A 23,950-nucleotide genomic window follows, 5' to 3' on the forward strand; every position below is an offset into this window, starting at 1 on the left:
GATGGCCTCAAGTCTAATATCTCCCCTGGTCCATATGGATGTCCCTTTGGTCTAGCGGCTAAGATATTGGACTTTCACGTGGTGTGGAAGACCCGAGTTCGAATCCTGGGCATTACAGAGGCACATATATTGTGGCATGGCGTGACATACTGACGGCCATTTATGGTGGCGTGACAGAAGGACTGTTTGACTGACTGACAGGTTTTGCAGGTTTTCATAGTAATCTGTGACCTATGGTCGCAATAATGTGCAAATATGTCTTTCTGGTGTATTCCCGAATTTCCCGGCTTCTTCCTGAAAGCTGAAATCCTTTGAGGCAAAAAACCAAAATCAGCCAATCCTCTTATCACACAACAGCCATGGGCGTAGCTTAAGAGGTCCAAGTATTGTATCTCACGGGTATTGCGCAATGTCTGACATCTCTCTACCAGCCATATACAACGGGTGTCCCCCGTGGCACAATCGTATGCGATGCTCAACCAATGGCACATCTCCCACCCAATCACGCCGGCCAATCACAATTTGCGTCATCACATTCCCGTCCTCACTTTTGTCTTGAATGTTTGTGTTTACACAAACCCGGAAAGCTGGGCATAGGAGGGGCTAGCGCCCCTCAAAAATGCAGCGATAGATGAGGATATTCTCATCTTCACTGTAAAAGCACACCTCCAAGTGCTGCCAGCCAAACTGAATCTGTCCATCTGGTACCCCAATAAACATGACTCCTATACTAGCTCCTACATGGACCTCAGAGGTACCCCAATAAACATGACTCCTATACTAGCTCCTACATGGACCTCAGGGGTACCCCAATAAACATGACTCCTATACTAGCTCCTACATGGACCTCAGGGGTACCCCAATAAACATGACTCCTATACTAGCTCCTACATGGACCTCAGGGGTACCCCAATAAACATGACTCCTATACTAGCTCCTATATGGACCTCAGGGGTACCCCAATAAACATGACTCCTATACTAGCTCCTACATGGACCTCAGGGGTACCCCAATAAACATGACTCCTATACTAGCTCCTACATGGACCTCAGAGGTACCCCAATAAACATGACTCCTATACTAGCTCCTACATGGACCTCAGGGGTACCCCAATAAACATGACTCCTATACTAGCTCCTACATGGACCTCAGGGGTACCCCAATAAACATGACTTCTATACTAGCTCCTACATGGACCTCAGGGGTACCCCAATAAACATGACTCCTATACTAGCTCCTACATGGACCTCAGGGGTACCCCAATAAACATGACTCCTATACTAGCTCCTACATGGACCTCAGGGGTACCCCAATAAACATGACTCCTATACTAGCTCCTACATGGACCTCAGGGGTACCCCAATAAACATGACTCCTATACTAGCTCCTATATGGACCTCAGGGGTACCCCAATAAACATGACTCCTATACTAGCTCCTACATGGACCTCAGGGGTACCCCAATAAACATGACTCCTATACTAGCTCCTACATGGACCTCAGAGGTACCCCAATAAACATGACTCCTATACTAGCTCCTACATGGACCTCAGGGGTACCCCAATAAACATGACTCCTATACTAGCTCCTACATGGACCTCAGGGGAACCCCAATAAACATGACTCCTATACTAGCTCCTATATGGACCTCAGGGGTACCCCAATAAACATGACTCCTATACTAGCTCCTACATGGACCTCAGAGGTACCCCAATAAACATGACTCCTATACTAGCTCCTATATGGACCTCAGGGGAACCCCAATAAACATGACTCCTATACTAGCTCCTACATGGACCTCAGGGGAACCCCAATAAACATGACTCCTATACTAGCTCCTACATGGACTTCAGGGGTACCCCAATAAACATGACTCCTATACTAGCTCCTATATGGACCTCAGGGGTACCCCAATAAACATGACTCCTATACTCCTACATAGACCTCAGTACCCCAATAAACATGACTCCTATACTCCTACATGGACCTCAGGGGGGCATGTTTTTTCAATTACTTTTTTTGATTGATTCAAAGAAAAAAAATGGTATTAGAAGGACAATATATCAGTCACCAGAACCAATGACAGGTGTTTCAAGTTACAATGGGAATGGGTTTGTATAGGAAGGGGGCGGTGTAGCTAAAATGAATATCAAATATCTAAATACTAATCGAGCAACTTAAAAATTGTCCGGTGTGTTCACAAAAGCCTAGAGTAGACGATTTTTTGGGTGAAATATCCCTTTAAGCATACAGTAACACAGTAACCTAACCGTACTCTTCAGTTTGCGCTGATTTGAATCATGTCATACGGAAATGCAAATATCATCGGCCCCTTCCTCTTACGCAGGACATTTGAATATTGCATGTCTTGGGCAGCCCACACAAATAAAATGTCTATTGTCCAATTTATATAGTCATCAATAAGCAGTATTCTGAAAAAGCTTTAAGATGGTTAACTTATTTAATGGGACAAGGCTAAATAATGTGTTAATCTCACAGTGCATGGCCACTCAGGGGCTCTGTAGAACAGCATCTCTGAAGTACTGAGAAAACATTTGATGATCGAGTAGCCTATACAGAGCATTCACCTAGCCTATGTGTGTGTGTGCGTGTGCTCACTGCATGAGTCACCCTGCCCGGCTGTGATTGGGTGATAGTTTATGAGGGAGGGGAGGGAGGAAGAGTGCCTGAGGGGCCGTCAATCTCTCTTCTGCCCCATTCACACATCCTTCTGCATGGAGAGAGATTCTCATTCATAAAACGGAGAAATTCATTCATGAAACACAAGCACAATGCTTCACCTTGTAAAGAGAGAGGAAGAGAGTTAACAGGGTGGGAAGTGTAGCAGAGAGAGAAGCCTGGTGAGAGAGAGAGTGAGAGAGTCAGTAGGATGGTGGTGGGACTTTATTCAGCACTGGCCTGACTGGATCTCTCTGGACTGTACAGTGCACCGGACAGCACCCATCCCACCACTTTTATTCTGCTACACATAGGTGAGTGTTTTAATTCAATATTTCAGAACATAAATGGGGGCAAAACCTTTTTTTATATATCAAAAACCTTTTCAGGCAATATAGTCGATAGAGAGGAACTTTATTCATGACACCAATCTTAGCTTTCCTTTCCTTTGTTCCTGCAGTTTAGATATTGAAGCCACTTTAGATGAAAACCACTTGGCCTGATTGTTTAATTTCGTCTATTTGTACCAGTGTTCTTCAACAGGACTCTGACTATGAGAGAGCAGACCCTGCCCAGGCTCAAAGGACAGACAGGACTACCAGGTATATAGCCTCATTATTAATGACGAATTAAAATCACAATCGGGTTTCTAACTATTCTCCTACGACTTTAATAGGCATGCTGCAGCGTACTAAGTACAGCCGTTTGCGCAACGATTCTCTGACCTCTCTGGAAGACCGTCCTCTGGGACCACTGAAGACTGACCTCTGCCTGAACCACAACTCTGGCCGGGTGAACTCCCGGACCAGCTCTGATCATCAGGGCACCTCCACCCTGAGGGGCTTCATCCCACGTATGGCCAATATCAAACTCCACAGCCCCGTCTCCTTACTGGGCTTGAGAGGACAGACAAACAGACAGGGGGACAGAAGTTCAGACGTACATGTCGACAAACCCTCTCCCGGGACAGACTGGAGCTCGCAGCAGCCTGATCAGAGACTTGGCAGTGTGACCTCCCTTCCTGCACCCCTCCACAGGCAGGCCCACCCTACGCTTCTACAGTGCACCAAGCGACCCATCACTTTGCACTGCATGCAGGCCAGTCTCCCCTGGCCTCCGGGATATCCCCTTCGCTTACACAGAGACTGCCGGCCTTGTTTGAAAATGTCCCCCAGAGCAAAGGAGAGCGCTGCAATAGTGCCAGAATGCAGAGTGGTTCATCGTCACATTAAGGTACCTGCATGTGTATGCTCGTACTATGCTTAAGCACACCCCATCATGCACAAACTGGCTCAAGATGACAATCTTGAATGTTTATGTATGGAGGCTGTACTAGAATATAGGAGTGCTCAGCTAGTATAGTGCTTATTCACTAAACCCATAATAACGTTTCACAGATTGAGATTCCTCACTTTAATCTGCTGTGTATATGATGACATCATCACTATGGTGTGATTCACATTGTCATTAGAGAGCTGAGTCAACGGAGCCGATATCCTACGCACGCACGCACGCACGCACGCACGCACGCACGCACGCACGCACGCACGCACGCACGCACACACGCACGCACGGCAAGTTGTTTGGCTTTGCTCTTTGTCATGCCAGCTATCGTTAGGCCACTCGTGGTCAGTTTGTGTACATGGCCCAGGCTTCCGAATGTCAGTATGGCGAGTCTACATCGACACACACACACACACACACACACACACACACACACACACACACACACACACACACACACACACACACACACACACACACACACACACACACACACACACACACCCCCTCCCTCTCAGACACAGCTTCCTGTGTGGGCAGTAGTGAGTCATCCTGGCTCTCCCCTCAAGATTTGCTTGCATGTACAGTACAGTACGTGTATGTGCTGTGCTGTGCGTCAGTGGCGTGCACAGATAGACACTAGGGGGTGCTAGAGCACCCCCTGCCCTTTTCCCTCTGGACAAATGTGCCCTTTTGAAAAAGAAAAAAATACATTTGTATTTAATTTTTTTGTACACTGTAGTGTACAGTATGTGGACCATGGTGACATTGATCAATTCTTGATAAAAAGCTTCTAATATATGATTTAGGCCCCAAAATCTATAAATCTCACACTATTATTATTATTAAGGCAACCGGCCGGTTCCATGCACTGCACAAGGTGCCCTTTTTTCACTTGAGCACCTGCCCCTCTAAATGTCTGTGCACGCCACTGCTGTGCGTGTGTGTATCTGGTGACGACACTTAAGCCCATGCAGTCCCAGAAGGAGAGGTGTCTGTATAACTGATTAGCCACTTAAACCCTCTAAACTCCACGCCAAATCTCTTAAGTTGTACATCTGCTATTTTTTGGCTAATGTTCCCCCAAGAATATGGATGCTGGGGTTCAAGTGAAAAAGACAACTCTGTGGAAAAAGCAATAGCCTATAGGCCAACAGGAGAGATGACCTAGAGAGACAACGAGTATTCTTTTAGGAGACATATTGCCTTAACTGTTCCTCATTTGATCCCAGTCTGTAACTGGGTGAATGCAGTGGTGTAAAGTAACTGTACTGTACTTAAGTACATTTATTTTGCATTTGTAAACAATGAGTACTTTCTACTTTTGGTACTTTAAGTACATTTTGATTTCTCACCACTGTAAGTGGTCTTATGTTATGTTCCAGTACATGGGCAGTGTGGAAGTGACCCAGTCCATGAGGGCCCTGGACTTTGACACAAGAATGCAAGTCACACGGTAACGTCACCTCTTTCAGTGTCTCTATATGTGCAATACAGAGGTTCAATTCTTAAGAATCACCATGGTGGAAAGTAACTAAGTACAGTACATGTACTTAAGTACTGTACTTTCTTTTACTTTACTGGAGTATTTCCATTTTTCTACATGTGTACTTCTACTCCACTACATCTCAGAGGCAAATATACTCCACTACAATTATTTTAAAACTTTAGTTACTTTGTAGATTTTCAATATTATTACAAAACATACATTTATTACTTGGGCCCTATTTAAACTTTGGCTATTTTAAAATAGCCGATCTACAAGCTCACAACACGTCGCGATAACAGAGTACTTCTGCATTGCAGTATTGATTTTTTTTTTTACTTAAGTAAAACATGCGAGTATAACTTTCCACCACCACTGATGAACAGCAGTTAGATTATTAAGAGTCACCAGCTAGGGAACTATGACTGAAGTCTAATTCATACTTCGTCATATGACATACTTTGTGCTTCTCATGGAAAAGGGATGACTTTCTTTTTTCGCTCGCAAGGGATGCGGTAGTGCAACAAAGTATGAATTAATCTAGACTGATATAGTGATATTCATATTTGTGGTGCTGATACTAAGAGGAAAATGCTTTAATCATGTTCATTTATTTCGCTTTGGCAGATCTGTAATTCGCAAATAAAGTCATAAGTGTATATATTATAATACAGAGCTTTCTGCTCATGTTTTGACATCATCATCATAGCCAAACATACAAGTACACAACAACCTCTGTTCACAATATCACTACTGAATGATGGGCTGGAAAATTCAATTAGATGAATTTCCTCAAAGAGAGAGAGAGAGAGAGAGAGAGAGGTCTCATCCTTCATCTGTAATTTGTTTTCAAGGAGGAGAAAAGTAGTTGCTTCCTGGACAGAGATAAGTGTGTGTGTGTGTGTGTGTGTGTGTGTGTGTGTGTGTGTGTGTGTGTGTGTGTGTGTGTGTGTGTGTGTGTGTGTGTGTGTGTGTGTGTGTGTGTGTGTGTGTGTGTGTGTGTGTGTGTGTGTGTGTGTGTGTGTGTGTGTGTGTGTGTGTGTTATTAATTAAGAATAGAAATAAGTTTGATATAACTACATGTTCTTATGTGCTTGTGTTTGTGTGTGATATGTAGAGAAGCAATCAGCAGACTGTGTGAAAGGACATCAGAAGCCAAGATAACAGCAAGAAAGAAAAAGGTATGGTATAGAGAGACAAACACACACACACACACACACACACACACACACACACACACACACACACACACACACACACACACACACACACACACACACACACACACACACACACACACACACACACACACACACACACACACACACACACACATTGTGAATCAGTCAGTCAGTGATTGACTGACTGATTTCACAATTTTAAAGTAAGGAACAACGCACATACTGTAAGCATAGCAAACTTATTTTTTATATGGTCCAACTCTGCTGTGTAGAACCAATTCATCAGCAAAATATAGGACCTAACAGGATAGTATTACAATACAAACATCCTTAAAGGAACACTTCACCCATTCTCAATGTTCTCTTCATATACGTGGTCCTTACTAATGCTCATTATAAGATTGCACAATTTCCGTCTACTCACTCTGCATCTCGTTGATGGGCTGTGGACAGAAACTTTCCTACCAATATCATCATCAATGGGGATTCCATGCTATAGAAACTACAGTCTTTATCTTCCTGGAAGGTTAGCATGGCTGCTGAAATAAACGCCACTCTTCTTGCATTAACAGAATTTTGTTTTAAAAGGTTTTAAATCGTATTTTCCAAATCTGCCTACCGATGATGTCACTGGTAGGCAGATCGATTTCATAATAAGCATTTGTGAGGACCAATTTTATGAACACGGGTTAATAAATACATGGCTAAAACATATCATTCTTAATAAATATAATTCATTCATTCATTATTCAAACCAATCTTCCTCATGTAGACCTGCCTATGCTGTTGTTTATCTGAATTCCCAATATAAAAGAAAGAGCTCCTTGACACACCAGTATAGAATGGCCTGCACCCTGAAAAACATGGAGGCTCCTTGCAACTCAAGGAGTTGCATTGGTGTGGTTGACCCTAAAACGGTTTTGTTGTTACAACTGGTGTGGTTTGGGCTTTAGGATGCAAAAATAGATTTATTATAATGAAAAAAGTGACACAGTGAAAAAAGGAGTGGACATTTCGGTGCTCAGCCCATCATCAGCATCATCGTATTTCGATCAGGTAGCTACCAGATGGAAATACGAGATACCTACAGTATGGAGCAGGGTTGATGCGACCTATGTCATCCGAGACTAACGTCCTGGACACTGTACAGAAACCAACATTGCCTGAAGCTGAAATTGTGATATCATTTAGTGTGGCTGTGGCTCAGGAGGTAGAGCACGCCGTCCAATGATCTGTGGGTCTCGTGTCTACATGTCGAAGTGTCCTTGAGGCAAGACACTGAACCCTACATTGCCTCCACTGAGTCGGTCAGTCCAATGTATCATATAAATGAATGAACCATTGTAAAGTGCTTTGAGCACCTGGAAAAGCGCTATAAAAATGCAATTCATGAACGGAACAGAACAGAACATATATATGTTCGTGTATATGTGTGTGTGTGTATATATATATATATATATATACACACACACACACACACACACACACACACACACACACTGTGTGTGTGTGTGTGTAAGGATGTATGTGTGTAAGGATGTAATTATCCTATTAAATTAAAGCATGGTAATGTAGTGTACAGTATGTAAGCTCCATATAAGGACAAGCGAGGACAAAGTGACATGAGCAGTATGATGTGACATCTCTCGAGGAGAGAATTTAAGACCAGATGAATACACAGAGGTAGCATTATCTCTGTCCAGGAAGCAACTTATTCCATGAAAACAAATTACACATGAGCTGAAATGGCAGTGGTTTTGTGATTACCAGCCTGTGGACAAGGAATCATCTGCTGTCCTGGGTCAAATCAACCTGCAGTTCTCTGGGAGCCAAGTCAACCTCACTGTGTCAACTGATAGTGTGGTTCTGACCACAGCCTGCTTCTTACAGGTATTTCAGGTTCAGACAGACAAGTAAAAATACCAATACTGCAATTTACAAATACCTTAGAAATAATATAACTTTACTGCAAAAGTATTGGTATCCAAATGTATTTAGAGTACAAAAAGTAGAAAGTACTCATTATATGCAGAATGTCCCATTTCACAAGTTTTCAAATGTATAAAATCTTTTGAAAATAGCAGATCTACAAGCTCACAATTTGTATTGCATCGCGACACATTGTGAGCTTGTGGATTGGCTATTTTCAAATGGCCAAAATGTATAGTATAGGGCTGAAGTGGGTAATTATGTTTGTAATAATAATCAAAATCTACAAAGTAAAGTAATTACAGTTTTCAAATAAATGTAGTGGAGTACAATATTTGGATCCGAGATGTAGTGGAGTGAAATTAAAAGTATTGGAAATTGGAAATACTCAAGTAAAGTACAAATACCTAAAAATTGTACATGTAATTAGTTCGTTTTCACCACTGAATAATGCTTAACGTATCATGGATTGACTGGAACACTGAGCTGAACCTGTATGTCTGTCCTCTCTTTTCCAGACCATAGCCCACCACCCTATGCAGTCCATATCATTCGCCTCAGGAGGAGACCCAGTATGTTTATTTCTTTTAAAGTCTCATTTATATCGTGTCTCACCGCAAATGGCAGATCTACAAGCTCACAGAGGTTCGCATTCCAATGCATTGTTCCTACTATTCCTGCTATTTTCAAGAGACCCCACACATAAATCAGACATAAGTTCTAACATGCCCAAACACATTCCATGACAGGCAGGCAGATAGACTATCAGACAGAAAGGCAGACAGACAATCAGACAGACGGACACGCACACCCGCACTCACGCACATTATTTAATTAAGTCTAATTACCGCTTGGTTGGCTTCCATCAGAGTGAGGTTGGGTTGTTTCCTGTTGACCTATGCAGTTCACATCCCTCCATAACTTGCTTCCCTTCTATACTTTGAATTTGCCATGTTCTGAAGATGTTCTTTTTCCTTTCTCTTTTCACAACAACCAAGTATGGCTTTTCAGGAAAGGGAGGAAGAGATATAGATAGAAGTAAGAAACCAGGCAAAATCAAGGATAGAATCAGGTCAAATAATCAAATGTTCTACTTCTAATATGAGTAGTAGAGTGACAAATCCTAAATCCTTGATGAAGTTATTACTCTGCTACAGCCCACAGACCTCTAGGAAGGTTAACAGAGTGATGACTGTAATTGTAAACATCTCTACACAGAAAACCAAACAGTGTTAATTTAACCCTGAAGAGAGTAGCAAGCCAAATTATGTCATGATGACGTCATGATGACATCCTCCGGTCACACCGGTGACGTTCAGGACTAGGCCAGATCACAGCCCATATGGTGATGATCTTTACGTCATTTCCGGGACGTCTTCACCAGTTGAAATAATATAGCTTATTCTGGGACAGATCTGCCAGCCACCTTACAGCCATTAATCAAAAAGGCACAGGCATGCACGCACGCACGCAAGCGTGCACACACACACACACACACACACACACACACACACACACACACACACACACACACACACACACACACACACACACACACACACACACACACACACACACACACACACAATGCATAGTGCACACTGAATTTTGATTTATTTGAATCATGCTTTTTCCCTTCTTTTCTCTTAATCTGTTTCGTAGGACATGGCAGATTACATTGCTTATGTTGCCAAAGACCCTGTCAACCAGAGAGGTGGGGGATAGTTTTGTGTCTCTCCCTGTCTGTCACATTACACAATACACTGACTGGATTGAATCACAGACAAAATAAACATTTTGTTACTACTTTAACCACATGAACCCTAGCATCCCTATTATGGGCATATCATAATAGGCAAACATTCAATGAAAATGGCAGATCTACAAGCTCTGCAGATCAGCTATTTTTCAGCTAGATTTGGTGTAGAGAGATAAATTGAGGAGACAAACTATAGACCCCTGGAGGTCCCCATAGTACATAGAATTAAGTTGTCAAGTTTGTTCATTATCTTAATAACACAATTGATATGGAGCTCATTGGCATTGCTTGTTGGACCTGCTGGTTTCATTATGCAGACATATGTGCATGTCTTCTCTCTGCTTCCCCCAGCATGTCACATCCTGGAGTGTCCCCATGGTCGGGCCTCTGAGGTAATCAACAGCCTCGGCAAGGCCTTTGAGACACGCTTTCACCAGCTGCTCTGTCACGGCCCCTCTGTTCTGACTACCATCCCGAGGTGAGCATGTTGTTATCCTCCATATACTGTTACTGTTATACTGTATGTAGTCTGACAGTGTAAAAATGGACCTTGATGTCAATTGTCTCAGAATGAACACAGGACAATCTAAAGCTGAATGGTTAGGGCACAGATGCCCTCGTCAGCGTGTCCCAGGTTTGACTCTGTGTTTGTGTGTGTGTGTGTGTGTGTGTGTGTGTGTGTGTGTGTGTGTGTGTGTGTGTGTGTGTGTGTGTGTGTGTGTGTGTGTGTGTGTGTGTGTGTGTGTGTGCGTGTGCGTGTGCGTGTGCGCGCCCCCACAGGTCAGGTCTAGAAATCAGTGACTGGAGTCCAGGGAAGCCCATAAAGAAGTGCGGTGATCAGAGGGACAGACACCATGACTATTACAATGACATGCCTGGAAAACTGCCACCTCCCGGCGGAATACGGGACATGCGCATCTCAAGTGGAGCAGCTGAACCGGATGGATTGATGGTAACACTGATGACACTTGACTGTGCAAGATGTATTGAATCCAGGAGGCAACCACGTGAACCCTACAGTATATTGACCCTATTCTGGGCATGTCGTAACTATAGGGAATGTCCAGTGAAAATAGTGCTTTGCAACTATTTTCCGCTACGAAATTTGATGTAGAGGGGACAAAAGGACAGAGCCGAGGACGGACACCTGGGGGACTTCGGTCAGGGTTTAAGTGGTTAAAAAAATCTAGAATCAACCATGCTCGCTCACAGTTTTATTTTCCCCCACAATTTTCATCTTCTACTCACAAAGAAGAGAGGGGGGTAACCAAATTATACTGTTACTGTGTTTCTTTTGGATATTTGGTAAAATAGTTTTACATGAGCATACTGTAATAAAAAATAGAAAATAATGACCAAACAACCAAATAAAAGTACAATTCAAGTTGTAATTTTCTCTATTTTATTCAAAGGTTATGATTTCCCCTTTTTAATATATAATTAGTGAGGTTTCAGTGATCATAAGACTCAGTCACATGGTTCCTCTCCAGCCCTAAATAGTGTGTTGTTCCATATCAGACTGACATGACGCCAAAGCAGGCACTGTAATGCTGTAATTGGTATTACTAATACCAAGCCTTTTGTGCATTTGTTGTTTTATTTTTTACAGTGTCACATGAGACATCATCCAGCTCCAGGGCAAGGATATATACCACAATGATGACAACGAGATTAGCTAGTTATTTTCTATAATGTACTGGTCTAGCCTTACGTCTAGTCTCTTATAAGATTATATGTCTCAGACAACCGAGCTCACTTTACCTCTGGCAATAAAGAGTATTTTTTGTCTTATTGATCCTACACTGTAAAATCCTCAGCAGAGTGTGTACCGTGTCTATTTGGTAACACTCAGGATTTAACAGCGTAGGCTTCTTGTCCTTCCATAAGAATGAGTCATCATAAACCATGCATTGTGGGATATATGGTAGATATAGAGTTACTGTTGAAAGGATGTTATATTCAATAACCCAGCTATACTCTAAAGCAGTGGCTCTGAAACATTTTCATGTCAAGAACCCCCTGAGCGATAAATATTAGGCTGCGGACCCCATTTGAAAAGCTTTTGAACCAATAGTATACATTCTCTCTTTTAGCTCGTGAAATGATAGTGAAATTAAACTGCTCCTCATTTTGCTATAGGGACCCCCTGGAACACCCTGAAGGACCCCTGGGGGTCCCCGGACCCGCCTTTGAGAACCACTGCTCTAGACGTCATCATGCAGGGTGTTTAAGCAGGTCTGGAAAATCTAAGTAAAATGGAGAATTATGTATTTATTCTTGAAGAGTGAGAATTAGCCCTTCACTAAGTCCCTCCCAAACCCATCCTTGTCCAATAGGCACGTTAGCAGCGAAGAAAGCTTGACCTGCATAGCAACCGTTGCTAAACTATTTGGATTGGCATTGGACAATCGCGTTTTGGGGTGGGATTCAGTGAAGGGCTAATTGCCCAAATATTTAAAGTCTGGGGCCAACTTTTATTGTTGTACACCCACTGCTGTGGTATTTGACATGTTGTAGTAGTTGTGAAAAATCTACACACACACACACACACACACACACACACACACACACACACACACACACACACACACACACACACACACACACACACACACACACACACACACACACACACACACACACACACACACACACACACACACACACACACACAGAGAGATAGCTTTTCCTTGTGTGTATGAGTCATGACTCATCTATTGTTCTTACAGATATGTTCCTTTGAGCCTGTTTCACTGTATGAGAACTGCTCCATCGCTGATGGCACTCCAGCTCCATCTGCAGGTAAATATGTGAGCAACCATCAATATGTTGCCAGACTGTTATTATGGATCAACTACTCTGCCATACAAAGCAAAAACTACATTTTTGGACACACTGACATTTATTTGTCTCAGGTCAAATCAGCCTAAACAATTAACTCATTAACACATTGAATTTACTGATAACCTATTTGGCTGGCCAATTGAAACACTTTAAAGCCTTTTTATATGTTAAAACACTATATAGCTCAGAACTTAACTCCTTGGCAGATGGTGCCCCTAGCTTTCTTGACCTAGTAAATGTTCCATCTTTTTTTTCTCTAAAGTTATTTTTGGGGCTTTTTCTCTAAAGTATTCTGACAGGAAATTGGGGAGAGAGAGATGGGGAGTGACACACAGCGAAGGTTGTTGGGATGGAGACAGTAGCAGGAGTAGCAGTCTAGGTGCCTGGACATCTACGCCAGCCGTCCTGGCCAATATGTAGCAGGAGTAGCAGTCTAGGTGCCCGGACATCTACGCCAGCCGTCCTGGCCAATATGTAGCAGGAGTAGCAGTCTAGGTGCCCGGACATCTACGCCAGCTGTCCTGGCCAATATGTAGCAGGAGTAGCAGTCTAGGTGCCCGGAAATCTACACCAGCTGTCCTGGCCAATATGTAGCAGGAGTAGCAGTCTAGGTGCCCGGACATCTACGCCAGCCGTCCTGGCCAATATGTAGCAGGAGTAGCAGTCTAGGTGCCCGGACATCTACACCAGCCGTCCTGGCCAATATGTAGCAGGAGTAGCAGTCTAGGTGCCCGGACATCTACACCAGCCGTCCTGGCCAATATGTAGCAGGAGTAGCAGTCTAGGTGCCCGGACATCTACGCCAGCCGTCCTGGCCAATATGTAGCAGGAGTAGCAGTCTAGGTGCCCGGACATCTACGCCAGCTGTCCTGGCCAATATGTAGCAGGAGTAGCAGTCTAGGTGCCCGGACATCTACGCCAGCTGTCCTGGCCAATATGTAGCAGGAGTAGCAGTCTAGGTGCCCGGACATCTACGCCAGCTGTCCTGGCCAATATGTAGCAGGAGTAGCAGTCTAGGTGCCCGGACATCTACGCCAGCCGTCCTGGCCAATATGTAGCAGGAGTAGCAGTCTAGGTGCCCGGACATCTACGCCAGCCGTCCTGGCCAATATGTAGCAGGAGTAGCAGTCTAGGTGCCCGGACATCTACGCCAGCTGTCCTGGCCAATATGTAGCAGGAGTAGCAGTCTAGGTGCCCGGACATCTACGCCAGCCGTCCTGGCCAATATGTAGCAGGAGTAGCAGTCTAGGTGCCCAGACATCTACGCCGCAGCCGTCCTGGCCAATATGTTCCATCCTTAACAGAGGAAGATAAAGATCTGTTATGCCGACCTATTACAATACCGTCCCTTCAGAGTGGCAAAGGTCACCAAGGTCAGATTGCTTTGACCCCCAATTTTTATAAAACATTTGCAGAACTGGTACTGTAGCAGAACCACTTTTACGCATGTACAATGAGTCATTGTACATCCTTATTCTTGTAGAAAAATAAGTCACCTGAGCAGATTAATGTGGATTTATAAGAAACAGGCAGGAACAAACTACCGTATGGACTACCGACAGGATGTCACTGAAAACTTTATTTTGGAAGTCTAGGATGGCTCAGGGTGGAGGAGCAAATTTCCCATCTTTTATTAGTGTTCAAGATCCTTAACGGCATAGTTCCCAGATATTTGCTGAATTGTTTGACCAGAGTGAAGGATACACATGCATGGGTACTCCACCTGGGAGAGTTCTGTTGACCTTGTTCCCCCCACATTTAAAAGACACTTAAGGATAAGAATATTTTGTATTACTCAGCCGCTGTTCAGTGGAATGCCCTAACAACAGATCTAAACTCCCTAGATTCCCTACCAAAATGTAAAACTGGTCTTTAAATCATGGCTCACCTACACACACATTTTGTTTCTTTTTTCTCGACGATATATTGCCACATTTAATATTATGATATATTGTGAAACCCTTACTAACCATTGGTAGGCTATAATTCCGTTCCTGCTCTTTCTTTCTACTGCACCTACAGCAAAGCCAGGGCGGTCGGGCATCATCAGTGTTGAACAGTGTGCGACAGAGCCAGGGCGGTCGGACATCTTCAGTGTTGAACAGTGTGCGACAGAGCCAGGGCGGTCGGACATCATCAGTGTTGAACAGTGTGCGACAGAGCCAGGGCGGTCGGACATCTTCAGTGTTGAACAGTGTGCGACAGAGCCAGGGCGGTCGGACATCTTCAGTGTTGAACAGTGTGCGACAGAGCCAGGGCGGTCGGACATCATCAGTGTTGAACAGTGTGCAACAGAACCAGGGCGGTCGGACATCTTCAGTGTTGAACAGTGTGCGACCCAGCTGGAGGAAGGCTGGTTCCATGGCAGGTGGATGTTCATTGATTTAATTTAAAGGCCACAGAATCTGATTCTTACACACACACACACACACACACACACACACACACACACACACACACACACACACACACACACACACACACACACACACACACACACACATCCAGTTTGAATCATGCTTTTTCAGATGCATTAAAAGTGATTGATCAATAAAATATCCCATCAGACACCACAAGAGCCTTAAAGGGATGTTTCCCTTTCAAACATGTTTGGGAATCGGAAAGTTGCCGGTTCGACCCTTGTGCTTGCCCAGTCTACATGTTGAAGTGTCCCTGGGACATTTAACCCCAGCTCCCCTTTGTGCTGAATCTGAACCATCTGAACAGCCATATGCTGGTCTCCTCGCCCCCAGGGATCAGTAAAAACCAATGTTCTCTTCTTGTCTGCTCCCCTCATCCAAGGCTAAGCAGAGAGCAGGCAGAGCTGCTCCTCTGCTGTAGTGGAGACTTTCTGGTGAGAGAGAGCAGCTCTGCGTCTAGACAATACGTACTCAGTGGCATGGAGGGAGCCACTGTGAGACACCTGCTGCTGGTTGATCCACACGGACAGGTACTGTGTGTGTGTGTGTGTGTGTGTGTGTGTGTGTGTGTGTGTGTGTGTGTGTGTGTGTGTGTGTGTGTGTGTGTGTGTGTGTGTGTGTGTGTGTGTGTGTGTGTGTGTGTGTGTGTGTGTGTGTGTGTGTGTGTGTGTGTGTGTGTGTGTGTGTGTGTGTGTGTGTGTGTGTGTGTGTGTGTTCTTCCAATGTTCTGTAGGCCTACCTTCAGGACCCCAGGAAGACTCAGGCTCAGTCATGTGTCTCTAATGGGGATCCTTCAATAAACATAAACATACTAGTTCTACTCATCTCAGAGGCAAATATTGTACTTTTACGCTTTTATTATTTTAAAACTTTAGTTGCAGTACTAGTTACTTTGTAGATTTGTAGAGGGTATGCACATGCATAAAGTGAGTTGAACATTGTTTAGATAGGACTTTTCTGTTTGGATGTATGGGCTGTCAAGGCCAGAAAGTAGTTATTTTTGTCACTCAGTAGGCATTCCTGCATAACTTCAGGGTATGATATGTCACACGAATACTATATTATATATTACAAAAGATACAGTACATTAACCACTTCAGCCCTCCATACATTTTGGCCATTTGAAAATAGCAGATCTACAAGCTTGTAGATCTTTCAAAAGACATTTTATACATTTGAAAACTTGTGAAATGGGGCATTGCAGTATTGATACTTTTACTTTACTTTTACTATAGTGCCAGATTTTTTTCCACCCTAAAACATGATCATCAGGTATTATTATAATATAAGGAGGAAGAACTTTTTCCAAAAAGTATTTGTAAAAATCATGCTTTTATGTGGACAGTGGACACGCCCACCAGTTCAAGTATGCCTGGTTTGCCTGGTGAGTAGTGATGGGTGGTGATCCACCTGAACTGAAGCCGCACCCACAGCTGTAGTTGTATGATAAAGGGGGAGGGGTTAGGGGAGGGGCTGATAGTGTGATGTCACTATATTACTGTTTATTTCATTGGCCCGTTTGACTGTCAAGGGTTCAGCCTCCAGGAAGAAACCCTAAATACAAAGTTAATACACCATTGCACATAAAAACGACTCCAGGGTGTCTAATGAAGTACTGTCACCTCATAGACGCATGAAAAACTGGAAAAATACAAAAATTGTGGCACTCCATCTTTAATATAAGAAATGTGCCAACTATTTCTACCACTGTCTGTGTTGTTTATATGTGTTCTTCTTGAACTTGTGGGAGCAAGCAGAGGTTTCTAAATGCATCACTGTATGTGTCGTTTGTGTCTAGGTACGAACCCGTGACCAGGTTTTTCTGAGCGTCGGTCACCTGGTGCGTTTTCACATGGAGAGCCAGGTGCCCATCATCTCTGGAACCAGTGAGCTGTGCCTGAAACAGCCCATCCTGCAGAGACACTGACACACACACACACACACACACACACACACACACACACACACACACACACACACACACACACACACACACACACACACAAATCTGGAGTTTTCATTTATGTCGGAGCGTAAGTAGGCGCATTTTTTGATTTGACTGTGTATGACTCAAAACCTGTAGTCTTGGTATGGGACACAGTAGTCTTGCGTAGCCAGAATGCTATATAGAGTCCTGAACTACACCTCCTGAAATCCGAGTATCCGAGTTCACGAAAGTATATTTTAAAATATCTTATCTTAAAGAGCTTATTTTTTTATTTCCTTTTCTGCTAAGCAGCAAGCTATTATGTTTAGATGATTTCTATTTATATTAGGATAAATTTGCGCGACTGTAAAGACGAAACAGAAGTGGGGAGGAGGCTCCACTTCCACTTTATATTTGAATCATGATAGAACTTCCGTTGCTCCAGACTGTATCATGGAAGCATTTGAAAATTGCGAGAGGCAACAGTCTGGTAACGTGAGACTAGGGACACAGTGGCTCTCAGAATCTTTGGTGATGAGGCACATCTCGGGCCAAATCACAAACATCCAAGACATGCAAAATTATGATCTGCATGAAATGATCCCACAAATCATTTATAATATTATGTTGAAGGTGGCAACATGTGCAACACTGAACAAATATTCAATGTTCCATGTTTAGATATTGCATTGCAGGGAAATGGCTGGGGTGTGGATTATGTTTTCACCCCTGTCCATGTGTGTGTGTGTGTGTGTGTGTGTGTGTGTGTGTGTGTGTGTGTGTGTGTGTGTGTGTGTGTGTGTGTGTGTGTGTGTGTGTGTGTGTGTGTGTGTGTGTGTGTGTGTGTGTGTGTGTGTGTGTGTGTGTGTGTGTGTGTGTGTGTGTGTGTGTGTGTGTGTGTGTTTGTCTGTGTACAGCTACTCTCTGACACCACTCTACCGATTAGCGTGAAACTTTGCATGTCACCCATTTGCAACTAATGCCACAAATCATGAACGCATGAACGTCCGATCTACCACAAATGTATCACACAAACGTCCGATCTACCACAAATGTATCACACATTTAGGGGGCTCTAAACAGGGTTTTTTTTTTCCAAACCATGAAACAGTTTTACAAATTTGTGAAATATGGCTAAGAGGGCATGGATCCCCCAGAATATATAAACCGGGATCAAAATCTAACTTCTGCGGGGAGCCAAATGTGCTTCTAGTAATTAAATGCCTTAATAATGTAACGTATCTCCAGAACTGATTCTTTGCCAAATTGTACTGTCGAACAAGTGTTTAAAAATTAGTTTAAAGTATATTATCTTCATATACAGTAGGTCACCATGGGTATGGATGCCTTTATCTATCGTCTATCCATTCTTTGGAAAGTGGATTTGCCTATACACAATTTGGGATTTGACCATATCACTGTTGAGGGGCTTAAATTAGGATTAATCTTCAACATTCAACACTCCCTGCAAATGGGAAATTATAGGATGCGTCCTAACCTCAGGGTTAGGACTGTACCTTGTTGAGAACTGATTTATTTTTTAATCACGGACATCTCAGTTTGAATTTCAACTGGACGTTGACCCCCCCCCCCCCACTTTTTCTTCCCCTCTCATCTCATCTCATCTCACTGCTAAACCGCCAGAATCATAGACTAACGTTTAATTTAGTTCACTTATTCATTCTTAGTTATTGGACAGCCTCTACACACTGATAAAAGCTCTCAAAAATGAAAATAGCAAGGTTTTGTTCCTAATAAATGATAATAAAATATGTATTCAGTGGGGTTTTTTATGGGTGGCTGGCAGAAAGGGCTGGCCAAAAGTTGAATTAGTTGTGAGCTTGTAGATCTGCTACATTTGAAAATGTTTGAAATTTAAACATGCACAAAATAGGGATGCCAAGTTAAAAGTTGTTACAAATCGGGACACACAGCTGCATAAATGCCGATAATGATAGTAAAATGATGGCTGATAAATCATTCCTTTGGGGACTGAATAGTTCAATCCAGGATTGACAGTTGCAGTTGCATACTGGGCATGTAAAATGGGTGTTTCGGGAGGGGTCTTTGCGAACATGCCTCTTTGTATACTTTTCTACAGGTTGTTATGTGTGCTGGACCTAGTTTTCCATATATTCCCAATCCTGTGATGAGTCAGAGCCTCGCAGCAGGAAGCAAAGTCAAGTCAACCCAATGAAGAGGGGTTGACTTGGCTTGTCTTCAGACCAAGGTGTAATGGCAGTATAGAGATTTCTCTGTAAGGAATTTATTCACAGATTGGACATTTTTCTGATAATATTACTGTACAAATGAACTAGTAACTCAAGTTTTTAAATAATTGTAGTGGAGTAAAACAAAAGTACAATATTTGGATCCAAGATGTAGTGGAATAGAAGTAAAAGTATTGGATATTGGAGATATTAAAGTAAAGTACGAATACCTCAATTGTAGTACAGTACTTAAATAAATGTACTTACAGTAATTTCTTTACACCACTGGAGCTGACTCAACCTCTGTGGGTCCAGTAACAGTGTGGTTCTGGCCACGGTCTGACTGGTTCAACTCTCATTCCAATAAATCATCAACCATAAAAATAGAACTGCATGACCTTACAAGACAATCGTTAAGTTAGATCTACGTATCTCCTTTTTTGACAGACATATTGACTAGTACAATGCAATTCATTGAGCCACACATCTAATCTGCTATATACTGTAGCACAGTGTACATGGATCTCAGGTCATTGTGGCGTTATAGACATTCTACTCTTGACAGGGTAATAACATATTAAACCGCTGTGGCTTTATAGAAACTTTAATCTGACAGGGTAATAAGACAATAAACCAATGATGGGTGTGTGGCCGTCGATATTATTGAAATGAAGACAGTTTGAATGTGACAGGCAGTCTCTCTCTGTCTCTCTCTCTCTCTCTCTCTCTCTCTCTCTCTCTCTCTCTCTCTCTCTCTCTCAAACTAATAGCAATCATAATGAATATATGTCACAAATTGCTTTACACTAATAAATCCAATTTAAAGTACAATAACACATTATAAAATATTACCAAAAAGTTGCATTTGAGAAGACCAGGTACAAGTCTTGGGTACCAGTGCCACCAGGAGGTTGTCATCACCAGACCTGAGAGAGCGGGGGGGGGGGGGGGGGGGGGGGGGGGGGGGGGGGGGCTGCAGCAGTGAAAGAGGTCAGAGATGTATGGGGGGCTTGTTGAGGGCCTTGTAGTGTCGATTCTGTGTTTTAGAAGGTCGTGGAGGACTGGTGTGGTCTAGTGAGCAGGCGGGCAGCAGATTTTTGCACATACTGTAGCCTATTGTCTAGAGGACTTTAGAGGTGGCACCGTATAGGAGTCACTCGACAGTAGTCGAGTCTGGATGTGATGAAGGCGTGAAAATAATAGTTAGAGCTTTGCCATTTGATAGATTCTCCTACTCCTTCTACCTTGGGCTTACTTCCAATATTTTCAGCCACTAGGTGGTGGAATTGTCATTATGAAGGTATCTTTCTCACTGTAGCGCACTCATTAAGTTTACTTGACTGAATATGAGTAAAATGAATGCTCAACTAACATAAAAAAAGTATGCTTTTTATTTATATTTACGTATGATTTGATGCCTTGATTTTGACATATCCTGAATTTACAATGACCTAACTGCCACACTGCAAAATCCTGTGTTGTAAAAGAGCAAAGTTGAAATTAAACAAGACTGGGATGAAATCTCATTTACAGCTGGCTGCATGTATTTGTGCCATTTACATTATTGTGTGTGTGTGTGTGTGTGTGTGTGTGTGTGTGTGTGTGTGTGTGTGTGTGTGTGTGTGTGTGTGTGTGTGTGTGTGTGTGTGTGTGTGTGTGTGTGTGTGTGTGTGTGTGTGTGTGTGTGTGTGTGTGTGTGTGTGTGTGTGTGTGTGTGTGAGTGCCGTCATATATGTTACTTACACCCATAGAGTACTGAGTGACTATTGTGCCTATTGTATCATGAAAACACATAGGCCTACCATGATTTTGCAGAAGTAACTCTAATGTATACCTATAATATTTGTGTGTGTGTGTGTGTGTGTGTGTGTGTGTGTGTGTGTGTGTGTGTGTGTGTGTGTGTGTGTGTGTGTGTGTGTGTGTGTGTGTGTGTGTGTGTGTGTGTGTGTGTGTGTGTGTGTGTGTGTGTGTGTGTGTGTGTGTGTGTGTGTGTGTGTGTGTGTTCAAATTCAAATAGTATGTGTGTCTGTCTGTGTGTCCCTTTTATGCCCTATATGATGTCACTGTACTGACATCATTGACAGGCCTCCAATATGATGAAGGGATAGGTTCTGCACTAAGTATAGTTTAGACTGGGTATATCAATGGTTAAAGTAGGTTTAGACTGGGTATATCAATGGTTAAAGTAGGTTTAGACTGGGTATATCAATGGTTAAAGTAGGTTTAGACTGGGTATATCAATGGTTAAAGTAGGTTTAGACTGGGTATATCAATGGTTAAAGTAGGTTTAGACTGGGTATATCAATGGTTAAAGTAGGTTTAGACTGGGTATATCAATGGTTAAAGTAGGTTTAGACTGGGTATATCAATGGTTAAAGTAGGTTTAGACTGGGTATATCAATGGTTAAAGGGTGTCAATCAATCAACCTAGTTTTGGATTTTCTTTTGAAAATTAGATATTTTTTCTCACCCTCAAGATTAGATTAATTCTTGCAGCTCATCATTGCCAAAACGAACTACCACTCAACTAGGCCTACAATATTTTTACACTATTAACAATAAAATACTATAATAAAGACAATGATTGCAGTTTAAAAGAAGCAAGCTAAATAATAGTTTTGGCTGGATTCTTTGGAAAGGTATGCAACATTACTCATGAGAGAAGGTTGTTCCTTCATTCTGAAAATATGTAAGTCGTGTAAGTCTTTTTTTATTGCATTTTACAAATATTTTTATGAACACAATCAAATGTTTTATGGTCATGATTCACAAGGAGCCTGGTTGGCTTGATTCCAGGCTTAAAACACTAAATATAAGGATTTCCATGAAACGTTCATGGAGAAATGAATGGAATTTCTATCTGCGCCCGTGAAAAACATTGTGGCCATTACACTCTATGCCATTTTAATGCATTGTATAATCATCCCATCCACAAAGCAGCCTACATTAGGCAAAATAGGGCACAGCTGTCCTTCAGCCATCTGTAAACCCCACGCACAAATAAAGCTCAAAGCTATAGGTAATAGTTTATTTTCTTTTAAATCCTTAAAACAATTCTCTGTGAGCAGTGAGCTGTCTGCCACTCTATTTCTAGGGATTTCTAGGGATTCTAGGGAAGTACAGATGACTGTGTGCTAAAAGTATGTTGTTGACTGTTTTTGGGTTGTGTCCCTGGCCTCCTCTGAGAGAGAATCTTGGAGGGTCTCACCCACATTAATCACCCTCTGCACGGCGCAGATTGTCAGATTGGGGTCAGAGAACCACTGACGCATGACAAGGAACCAAGGAGCTTTGCTGAGGAACTACGCAGAATAGATAAGATACTGTAGGAGAACTACCGTAATTATCCCACAGCTGTAGATCTTTCTGTTGTCTGTTCAGATACCCATGACAAATCTAATCAGTGGAGCCCTGCACATGCCTTTTCAGTTTCCCACGATCCCTAATTAATGAGAAGGAACAATCACGGAATTCCTCATGTGTTCATTTGCTTTAATAGACAGGGATTCAATAACGATTACCCTTTGTTTGGTATTCATACTGTAGTGTTTACACCAGCACTGATTCAATGCCAACTTATTCATTGTTATTACTCATTTATTACTCATTACTCATTATTCATTTATTATTGGACATTATAATACAGGCTATACTGCATACACCACTAATTACCGTATATTTACTCTCACATGCCGATACAGAAGACCAAGAGACCCTCCCCCCAACACTGGGAATATGAAGGCCACCTGAAGCTCTAACCCTCTCCCCTCCACAACTGCCAATCCCAGCATTACCCATAACATCAGATAGGTGTCACTATAATGCTTATGACAGCCCTTGTGATTGGAAGTTTGGTACACCACCCATAACTATCACTAAACTGGCACGCACGCACACACACACACACACACACACACACACACACACACACACACACACACACACACACACGCACACACACGCACGCACACGCACACGCACACGCACACGCACACGCACACACTATAGCTAATTCTACAGAAACAGCTCTTCTGACTCTTCTGACTGATTATCAATATTTAGATATTTTCAGAATCAGCCCACACATCTAAACCACAGTAGGATACATGTGGTGGCTGTGAGAGAAAGTGTTGGCTCACTGTGACGATAAGCATGGATAATTATACTTGTGAGTGATGAAAATAAATGATCTTCCTTCCAGTGCTGTTATTGTTCTTACCTCCCTCCCTTCG

The 23,950-nt window shown here is 42.8% G+C and overlaps 1 protein-coding gene across 1 annotated transcript; it reads left to right on the forward strand.

The window, feature by feature from the left end:
• Nucleotides 1-3,231: 3,231 nt before the first annotated feature.
• Nucleotides 3,232-17,508, forward strand: LOC306919728 (SHC-transforming protein 1-like; the record flags this gene model as incomplete). The annotated part of the gene is made up of 13 exons (XM_079496282.1): nucleotides 3,232-3,280; nucleotides 3,355-3,911; nucleotides 5,348-5,418; nucleotides 6,566-6,629; nucleotides 8,400-8,519; nucleotides 9,077-9,130; nucleotides 10,221-10,272; nucleotides 10,669-10,795; nucleotides 11,098-11,269; nucleotides 13,047-13,119; nucleotides 15,184-15,529; nucleotides 15,964-16,111; nucleotides 17,380-17,508. 13 exons carry the CDS (start codon nucleotides 3,232-3,234, stop codon nucleotides 17,506-17,508), a joined length of 1,962 nt encoding a protein of 653 aa, XP_079352408.1.
• Nucleotides 17,509-23,950: the final 6,442 nt, after the last annotated feature.

Source organism: Electrona antarctica (genome assembly GCF_951216825.1).
Source record: "Electrona antarctica genome assembly, chromosome: 3".
NCBI classification, from domain to species: domain Eukaryota; kingdom Metazoa; phylum Chordata; class Actinopteri; order Myctophiformes; family Myctophidae; genus Electrona; species Electrona antarctica.